The sequence below is a fragment of the Mytilus trossulus genome, chromosome 7 (genome assembly GCF_036588685.1).
Source record: "Mytilus trossulus isolate FHL-02 chromosome 7, PNRI_Mtr1.1.1.hap1, whole genome shotgun sequence".
Lineage (NCBI taxonomy): Eukaryota > Metazoa > Mollusca > Bivalvia > Mytilida > Mytilidae > Mytilus > Mytilus trossulus.
This window is the reverse complement of record NC_086379.1, coordinates 24,167,103-24,178,128: the sequence shown is the minus strand read 5'-3', so window position 1 is coordinate 24,178,128 and position 11,026 is coordinate 24,167,103. Positions and strand designations below refer to the sequence as shown.

Below are 11,026 nucleotides of genomic sequence, written 5' to 3'. Positions count from 1 at the left end.
TTTTAACTGGTTTCAAATTGCAATACGTTGATTATTCATGCTTGTACACCCAAAAGCAATGCAAGGTTATCTATATCGGATGAGCAATCCTTTTGTCAATATATCTTTTAAAAGTACTTAAATTCACACCAATCTATTAGAATTGTCATTATGTAGTCACTCATAATTCATAAATTTATGAAAATATCAGGAACAGGTTCGTATACCTAAAGTTATTTACACGTATATTGTAATGCATCTTAAACAGCAAAGCTAAATTTAAGAGCCTGGGTTAAGTGGGATATATCAGTCTTGTTGGTCTTAATGTCAATGTATATTTGTTCCGCCTAACTTTGTTATAAACAATGTCATAATGCCTATTCCTGTTGGAACACATATTATATACCATTTATTCCGTTAGGAACATATACTGTAATAAATCAAATACAAGAATTTGAGTCAAATCGGTGATCACGAATTTGACAGTTAATGCCCCTTTAATATCATCATTTATCGTCTTTGATGCGCATGATATATTTGCCGCTGGACGTTATTAATCACTTTTCATAATTTGCTGTCTTATATACATGCATATATCTTAAATGCCTAGTAAATAAACCTAAGAAAAAAATAGTCAATCTGATTCTTAAATTCCTCCCAAACAGGACTGGAACTCGTACTTTTCTACGACAACACCGCCTAACATTGCGAAGACCAGTTATATTATTATATAATTGACAAATATGCATCAATGCTACATGTATTATTATCTTAATAATCGTCAAAAAGATGTGACTAGCCGCTGAAACAACACACAATAAACAAAGGAACAGCGTCAGAGTAAGTCGTTCAACAATGAGCAAAAGAAACTTTCACTTTCACCTCCCCACATATTTATGACAGGCCCTAGCACCGGTTTGAGTGGAATTACTTTTGCAAAAATAATTTGGCTAGACTTTGTAAGATGTAACACCATCTAATCGGGACCGGCCAAAAAAGAACATTCAGGAAATAAAAGAAGTAGTTGAAATGAAATAGTTCCTACGCACAGGTGCATGGGAACCGTAAACCATGTGACCTACATTTAGTAATTAGTGTATGAAATGTCTATTCGTGTAATCCCTCATTACACTTATTGTCACAGAAATAAGATTGACTAGAGTACGTATTGTTTTACATTGTAAATAACTTTTAATAACTTCACTTTAATTTTATTGCCATACAAATCATTTTAAAAAAGATTTGTGACATAAACATACATTTTTTGTACATAAAGGTAACGTATGAACAATATGTATATGAATTCAAACGTACACAAAAAAAGACAAAAACAAAACCACAGGATAACCTATAAAACGTATATATATAAGTAAAAAAGCAAACAATCTATTTATATACTTATATAAAGAAATCAAGAGTCCCCTGTCCTCAGTTCCTTAAGTATTTCTTTATTTAGATTATTTTTAAATATTTGTTTTCCTTTGTTCCCCTCATAACCAATGACCATAACAGGACAAGATCGATTTCAAACGGAATATATATTACATCGTTATAAACTGTATAATGACAATAAAAAAGGTTTTAAATTTAGTTTTTAAATAAAAATTGAAAAACCAGAAATGAACATCCGAGTACAGTTTTATCTTTTTTGACAAAACATAAATATTGATTTGAATAAAACACTGATAACGTAAGAAGTTTGAGATAAATGTACACTTAAAACATGTAATATCCTATCTTTTGATATAATCAGTCATTGTTACATGTCGCTAGTGTTTAAGTGACTAACAAGAAAGAGGTTTCGTTAGGTACATTAATACGGTTTTATCTTGATCAAACGGTTTTACTTATAAAACTGAGAATATGCAATTTGTTGTCGTTTGTTTATGTAATATATACGTGTTTCTCGTTTCTCGTTTTGTTTATATAGATTAGACCGTTGGTTTTCCCGTTTGAATGGTTTTACACTAGTAATTTTGGGGCCCTTTAAAGCTTGTTGTTCGGTGTGAGCCAAGGCTCCGTGTTGAAGGCCGTACATTGACCTATAATGGTTTACTTTTTAAATTGTTATTTGGATGGAGAGTTGTCTCATTGGCACTCACACCACATCTTCCTATATCAATTTAGAGAAAATGTTATAACTTGTCATTATTTACATCTTATTTTCGCTTGGGTTGAATTGAAGAGATAACGACACGACATAATGAAATTGAAAACGGCAATATTATATTAGGACAACAAATTCAATTTATATAAATTTCATATCGTGTATATGAGGACCTGAATAGGGGTCCTGCATTATGTTATTTATAAACAACATTTTTAAGATCAGATGTTTGGTTTTTTTAGTACATTTTGTCCATATTTTCTATGTTCGAACTGCCCATAAGTCTGTATATTTTTTTAATTTTTGGCCTATGATTTCTACCCTTTATCTTTTTGCCCATTTTCTGTAATATTGGTCCAATATTCACTATATTGTAAACCCCCATATAGATCCTCCTAAAATGTAAAAATGATTCGGTTTTGGTTTGAAATGTTATATTATTGATAACTGTATATTGACAGCATGTTATGAAGACGCGTTGAACAGTTCATTTAACAAAACCTAACGACAAATTGAATTGGGCAAGTTCAGTCAGAAATATTTCATGTAAATTTGACTTTCATGATATATGGCCAAAGCGTATCTAATGGGGTATATTTATACACGACCTAAATAAAAAAAAGGAAAAATAAGTAAAATATAAATAAGTTTTGGAGCTCCCTTTCTATATACATGTATCTTTTTTAAGCGGACAAAGGCTGACTTTGACTTTAATCTTATATATGCATTGTTATTATTTGTGTCTCAAAAGAAAAGAACCTAGAATATATTTTAATTATAGTAAATTACCTTTTAGGTATTTGAAATCTTATGTGAAACGAAAACAATTCGTGTCATGGGGCAAGACATTTTATCCTTTATCGTAGAGAAACACAAACATTTTCCAAACATTCCTTATACTCACCTAAGTACACGCTTAACTTCAAGTAATGTATATCGATTTTTATGAAACATATGATAGAGTGATACAAATATGTTCAAATAATTATTGTACTTAGATAGACCAGTTTATAAAATAAATCTTGTATACTTGTATGACATTATAATTAACCCATTTCTCTGACGTCAGAACTACTTTATAGTTCTAACTATTAGTTTTACAAATCCACTGACTTCTGTATAAACTGAAGTTAACTTATACACTTTCCAATGGCGATCTCTTTACCTCTCCAGTATGGAATATTTGCCACTGGACGTTATGCATTCAACAATCAAGCAACCAATCGTCATTCAGCCGTTTGGACGTCAGAGTTATCTCAGACTAGTACAAAGTATGTCTATTTTTTTCTCATTTTAAGACCCGTTTTCACTATCAAAGTTTTTTTAATGGATTGTTTGAAGTGACAACCGTCAAAGAAAACTTCTAACAAAACCTTTAACGGACTTGGATGGAATACAATATCATTCTCTTTTTCTCGAACATGGTTGGACTTGAACCTAGTCCTATAACAGATGACTTATTCAATTTTTAACGTTTTATACTGATGCTTTTATTCTTATTTTGTTTTAATGCGAAGTCCTCGAGTGGCACATAGATATTAGAAAAATATCAGAACAGAAAATAGAAATAGTAAAAATAGTAATGTTATTAGAGGACTAGACTTGGACCAGGAGGAAGGGAATTGTCTACTCACAGTTCTCTTTTTTTCCTTCAAGTTTTTCATATAAAAAAAAACATTGATAGTGGCAGCAGCTGCGAAAGCATTTGCCAAGCATGTTTTCATTAGTCAAGAGGTTCGAAGACGATCAGATACCGTCGTAGTTCTGACCATAAACGATGCCAACTAGCGATCCGCCGGGACGTCTATTGGCTCCATGTCCTGGTACCTAGGTCCTCCTGGACGGGGCCTCTACCAGAGCGGTTGTCAGGCCTTTACCGGCACCTGGCGTCGTGCTTCAGATGTATTGGACCAATTAACTTTGAAAGTTACAACATGTTTTTTGTTGTATGCATTTGTTTGTTGATTTTTAGCTCGTCTGGTATAAATTGCCAAGAGAGCATTTCTCATCACTTAGCGTATGTCTTCCGTCATCGTTAACTTTTACAAAAATCTTCTTCTCTGAAACTCAAGGAACCAATTCAAACAGTTTTACAATAGACATTTATCATTTAACCGATTTTTGACTCCGTCGACAAATTTAAATTTAAAAATACATGCAATATTGCAAATAAATATACTGTATAAGGCAAACAATATAAATGTCGTTGATACATGTATTTATGCATGTCAACTTCCTTCTAGCGAGGGAAGATAATAGTATATTAGTGATCATGTTTTCTAGATACTTGTATCACGCGATCTAACAGGTAGATTCCCAGCGGATTGTATCTAGCTACAGATCACTCATGCATATGTACAAATATATATGATAGTATCATATTGTAATTTACAAATATATATGATAATATCATATTGTAATTTACAAATATATATGATAGTATCATATTGTAATTTACATAATTTAATTTTGATTAAGTTTTTAAAATCATCAAACCACGCATTTGTTTCGGTCGAGCGTTCAACAATTTTATGATTTAAAATAAATGATTTTTTTTTAGATCTTTTTCTATCGGTTTCTGTTTAATAGGTTATTATCTTATATATCTAAATTATTGATAGATATGCTATAAGAATATTCGAAAATGTTACACAGAGACATGTCAGAATTTTATATTTTTGTTTTTGCTTACTGAAAAGTTATGAAATACATTAGATCTACAATTTCATATATAAAGGAGTTTTTCGAACTTATATTCTATATTTATTGAATTCAGGAGATCAGTAACTGCCAGTTCAAAGGCATCTTCGCTAGCCAAGGGTTACGACCCACTCCCGCTCTCGTGAAGAGAGCCTCTCGTGAAGAGAGCGGGAGTTAATCGTAACCCTTGGCTAGCGAAGATGAAGAGAGCGGGAGTTGACCGTAACCCTTGGCTAGCGAAGATGGTTTAAATGGTACTTTTTGTTTATTATCTTCGGTTACTCTTTCTAACATCGGACTAGGATTTCTTTTTAACTGAGTTTTAGTTAGCGTATTGATGTATATAGATATAGGAAGATGTGGTGTGAGTGCCAATGAGACAAGTGTATGTTTTATCCATATTCAATTTGACTAGGTTTATGATGGAGGTTTAAATTCTCATAAAACACGTTAACAACCCATTTTTGCATTTGCCCGCATTACATGCATTACAAGGAAATGCATTATCAATTTTATAAACAGCAACAGAAGCAAACATAATCATGTTATTTGTTTTCACCAGTGTATTAAGAAAGCAAACATGCCTCCTCCACAAAGATACGTGTTCAGCGTATTCAGTAATTTCAACATCACTAAATATTTTGGACGAATGAATACAATTATACAAGTCATACTATTATGACATTTAAACTCTCAAAGCTAAACTGCACTTAGTATAATAATTATGTCATTTACATACCAGGAAAAACATAATGTACCGGGGAATGCTTAAATATCTAGTTTTAACAGGAAGAATTTGTGTCCTTTAACATTAAAGTTATAAATAAATAAACAAAACATTGTATTTGTATGAATGAGTATAGAGTGTAGTTTAAAACACACATATTCCAATTAAGGTATGTTTATTTACGTTTTAATTGACATTCGTGTTAATTCAAAAATCAAATATATGATTGTGTTGTATACTTGGGTGTTACATACATAACCATTAACCTTAAAACCGTTGTCCGTTCCATGACACTCTGTAAAATATTCTAATATTAACTATGATTTTACAATGAGTGCATTTGTTCGGCTGGAATGTTTTTTTTTTTTATTCTATACCAGTTTCATGTTACATACATGATCTACTGGGTGATTTGAACCGTTGCAGTATTAAATGACGATCCATGCATTGTCCAGAACATAAATCGCATTGTTCACACCACGGATCAGAGATCGGAGGGTCTTGAGGGGAGGATTTAATGTGCTTGTCGCGCAGAGAAACTTTCATATCTTATTGCATGCAAAGTGCTTGCGATAAGAGAAGTTCACCGAACAGTACATATGATTGTTTATTGGCCAACTGAAGACCGACTCCGGGTGTGTAATTTTTTTTCTCGCTGTGCTGAAGACTATTTGGTGGCCCTTTTGGTCGCAGTTTTGTCTCTAAGTAGATATAGGAAGATGTGGTGTGAGTGCCAATGAGACAACTCTCCATCCAAATAACAATTTAAAAATTAAACCATTATAGGTTAAAGTACGGCCTTCAACACGGAGCCTTGGCTCACACCGAACAAAAAGCTATAAAGGGCCCCAAAATTACTAGTGTAAAACCATTCAAACGGGAAAACCAACGGTCTAATCTATATAAACAAAACGAGAAACGAGAAACACGTATATATTACATAAACAAACGACAACTACTGTACATCAGATTCCTGACTTAGGACAGGTGCAAACATTTGCAGCGGGAAAAACACATTCCAATTTCAATTCTCAATGTTATGGGAGTGGAATGTGTTTCATCTCTGATTTGTAGACTTTATTAAATATATGTAGGCAGTAATGGTCATTTTTTTCCAGGGATTCTAAAAATAGATCGTGCTCTTTTTTTGTCTTAACTAAATTCGATAAACTCTAAAACAGATCAAGCTAATCATGCGATGGAAATTAAGAACAAAATCGTTAGGCGAATGCATAAATTTGACAGAATTTGAGGAACTAATTTTATGCATTTAATACAATGAGATGTGATATGATTGCTAATAAAACAAACACTCAACATACTACTCAAAATGATGAGCTCATTGTTCGGCTTTCAACAATGAGCAACCTATACAATATATGTCTATAAGGACCAAATTGACAAAATGTGAAACGATTTAAACGATTTAAACATAAATATGTTTGCCCAGATTTTTGACAAAACATTAATGAAACAATAAAATTATACAGACCCCAAGCAACAACAAATACTGACGTTCAGACCTCCGACCTGTGACATGCACAGGCTCACACATGTTTATGGGCACTTACCACCCACATGAATCTGGGACAATGGCATAAAAGCACAACATAAGAACAAACCGTTCAAATCAGTTAGAGATAGATTTACACATCGAATAGAAACGAAGCACAAAAAAAACAAACGCAAAATGAATCGATAATCTCAGTCAATAAAGCTAGTACAAAGCCAAAAACAACCAATAAAGTCATGTAGCCTTTTAAACATTACCAAACTTATATTCAGGGACAGATAATGCATTCAAAGCACTATTCATGTATTTTCTGGCTTTTCCGAATTTCATGAACCATATTTCTTATGTAAATACTAAGTATATTAATAGCTTATTTTCACGTTGCAGGTATTCATATGAAGAAGAAACTTTTTATTTACTGTTTCATATTTTTTATCGGTGCAGTACTAGTGCTGCTAGAACAAAGGCAAATTATCACGATTTTGCGTCCAGATCCCCAAACAACATCTTATTTCAGATCATTCTTTGTGGAATTAGGTAACATGAGTGAACAAGCTACATCAACTTCCAAAATCCAAAACAAAACTAAGCCAGACATACATATTCTGTGGTATGCAAAGCAACCCTATTTCAAAGGAAGTTTTAATTTCACCGAGTGTAGATATACAAATTGTATTTTGACTGAGGACAAGAAAAAGCTTAATACCAGCGAAGCAGTTTTATTTGCATATCGAGATATGTGGAGCAACGTTCCAGTAAAAAAAGATGGTCAAATTTGGGTGATTGTCAATATTGAAAGCCCTGCTTCAGATTCAGATTTAAGTCACGTGTGGGACAAGAAGTTTGATTGGAGCATGACTTACAGACAGGACAGTGAAATTCTGTTGAACTATGAAACCTTTAGGAGGACTCAGCCTTTAGATAAAAATTACCACGAGATTTTTAAAAACAAAACTAAATTGGTTGCTTGGGCGGTAAGCAATTGCGGCTCAGGGGCAAAACGTCGCGAGTACGTCTCGGAGATGGAAAAATATATTAGTGTTGATATTTATGGACGATGTGGTAAAGCCCCTTGTCCCGTAGAAGGTATGCCAGCCTGTCACGAACTTTTGTCTCAAAATTATAAATTTTACTTAGGATTTGAAAATAGTTTGTGCAAAGATTATGTAACCGAGAAAGTTTTCCACACCTTTCTAGACAATAGTAATGCAATATATGTAGCCAGAACAGCTCCGAATGTAAAATCGATTCTACCTCCAAAAACCTATATAGATGTTTCTGATTTCGACAGTCCGAAACATCTAGCCGAATATTTATTAAAACTTGCATCAAATGAAAATGAATATATATCGTATCTAAAAGAAACTGATAAATATCATATAGACAATGAAAAAAATTATTGGAGAGCAATGTGTGATTTATGTGAATTAATGAATACATATAAAACGAGAAACCTGACATGGACTGGTAAAAATTATAACGACTGGTACCGTAAAGATGTGTGCTTGTCTGATGATGAAATAACGATAAAAACAGAAAATTAAATGAAATGGTCTTCTGCTTTTTTTTCTATTGTTTTCGATTTAGACTTGTTTATATTTTACGTTTGGGCTTGTATCATATTTCCCCGATGGTTTATATGATGCGTTCATCCTATATTGACTCTTAAAATTTAAAGTCTATCTTAAATTGAGGGTAAATTGTATGGCCTTCCAAATCCCGTTTCGATCCCTAACATCACTGAAGAGACATTTATTGTCGAAATCCGGATCTGATGTACAAAAATATTGACAACTCAAGTTTGTGGCAACACAAATTGGCCACAAGTTTATTGTTTTCCTATTAGTTTTAAATTTAGATTAAAATCCATTTTGTTACATCTTGTGATCAATTTTTTTTTTGGCAAACGCCAATAGCAGTCATCAGGGTTAACAATTGCGGTTTTAATCCAACGAAATTAATTTGAACGTAGTTTTCAATATTGACTTATTTATATTTCTTCGTTTGGGCTAGTATCATATTTTCCCTCCGGTTTATATGATCTGTTCATCCTGTATTGACTCTTAAAATTCAAGATTCTATCTTAAATTGAGGGTAAATTATATGGCCTTCCAAATACCGTTTCGATTCCTAACATCACTGAAGGGACATTTATTGTCGAACACCTCATGTTTGTGGCATAACATCTTGGTTCGCCATTCAAGAATTCAACAAATAGCAAATTAAAAAAAAATCAAACGAGAAAACTGGTGGCCTGATTTATGAATAAAACAAATATATGAAAATGAAGATGTGGGGTGATTGCCAATGAGACAACCTTCCACAAGAGACCAAATGACACAGAAATTAACAGCTATCGATCACCATACAGACTTCAACAATGAGCAAAACCAAAACCGCATAGTCAGCTATAAAGACCAAAAATCACATATGTAAAAATAATTCAAGCGAAAAAACTAACGGCCTAACTAATGTACCAAAAAATTAACTAAAAACAAATAAACCGGTATAATATAACAACAAACGACAACCACTGAATAATATGCTCCTGAATAGGGACATGCACATACAGAATGTGTCTGAGTTAAACGTGTTAGCTGGTTCACAACCCTCCTTTTAATCCATGGACAGTGGTGCAACGGAACATCGCAAGAACTGTACAAAACAATAAAGAAACCCGCATATGATCAACAGTAAAATACAAAAAACACTAAATTACAGGCTCCTTCTGGACCTTTTATAGAATACTTTACGGTATTAGTTTTCTTAATTTAAGAGACAATACGATCACACGTGTTTGTTCGCGTTTTTGTCTTGTGGTTTATGGATAGTTTTCTCATTGTGAATTATATCACATCTTCATATTTCCGTTCTGTAGATAGATATATGAAGATGTGGTATGAGTGCCAATGAGACAACTCTGTATCCAAGTCATAATTTGTATAAGTAAACCATTATATGTCAAAGTACGATCTTCAACACGGTACCTTGGTTTTCACTGAACCTGAACAGCAAGCTTTAAAGGACCAAAAAAAATACTAGTTTCAAACCATTCTAACGGGAAAACCAAAAGTCTAATCTATATAAGAACCAAAATCTTATCCCTATTCTTCACACTTTAGACTTTTACACTTTTTTAATACTCTACTTTTGTTCATGTAATGACGGTAACATTGTTTCTATCTTATCAGTCCTATCATTTATAAGGGCGATCAGGGTTATCATCGCTAGCTTATAGTGTCTTCGTGGTCGTTATTCACACTTCCTGTCAAAAAGGTGAGTGTATATAACTTTTTACTTTTGTCTTTCAGTTCTTGAATTTACCGCAATCAAAACATGATAGTTGATGCATATTATAAGAACACATTCGCATCACAAAAGCAAGAGAACACAGTGGGTGCTATCAAAATTCATAAATTAAAAAAAGATAAAGCTATATTAATAAAGACAAAACTACAAATAATATAACTCCTGAAACTATACATTTAAAATAAGTTACATCAATCAGAATAAATCAAGGAAAACCTGTTTGAACTATAGTGTGGCTCGTTACAACTCTCATTTGCAGTTGTTGGTTATAGTCATGAATGAAGAAAGGAGAGCGGCATTTTGCCATTCAAGATTGTTTCTTGCTTTCACCCAGTGGCAAATATTTCATGCAAACCTATAATCATGACAATCGCAAATTAACAACTCTTACAATAAGAAGTATTTCAAGAAAGGTTAAAATAAAGAATTAGAAAAAATACCTCGCAACAGACAATTAAATAAACTCCCAGAGGGTGGTTGCAATGGTTCCTTCACAGAACGTGTCATTTTCGTTACCAGAATCATAGAATTAATGTCCCGCACATTTCCATGTGAAGTGACTGGGTATCTAAAGATTGACCTTTCTCCATCATCGTCTAAAAGGAATATAAATATCAGAGTTTACACGTTCCGGTGGGAAAGTTCAATAAAATGTAAATATCTATAGGATACATGTATATATCCCAGCAGT

The 11,026-nt window shown here is 32.9% G+C and overlaps 1 protein-coding gene across 1 annotated transcript; it reads left to right on the top strand.

Moving 5' to 3' along the window:
- The first annotated feature begins 5,615 nt into the window (after nucleotides 1-5,615).
- On the top strand, nucleotides 5,616-8,570 carry LOC134726284 (glycoprotein 3-alpha-L-fucosyltransferase A-like). Its single transcript, XM_063590684.1, has 2 exons — nucleotides 5,616-5,682; nucleotides 7,414-8,570. The coding sequence occupies exon 2, from the start codon at nucleotides 7,422-7,424 to the stop codon at nucleotides 8,568-8,570; it is 1,149 nt and encodes a 382-aa protein (XP_063446754.1). The 5' UTR covers nucleotides 5,616-5,682; nucleotides 7,414-7,421.
- The last annotated feature ends 2,456 nt before the right edge of the window (nucleotides 8,571-11,026 follow it).

Bases quoted from the DNA above. Each gene is read 5' to 3' on its own strand.
- LOC134726284 (XM_063590684.1), top strand. From the start codon at position 7,422: ATGAAGAAGAAACTTTTTATTTACTGTTTCATATTTTTTATCGGTGCA.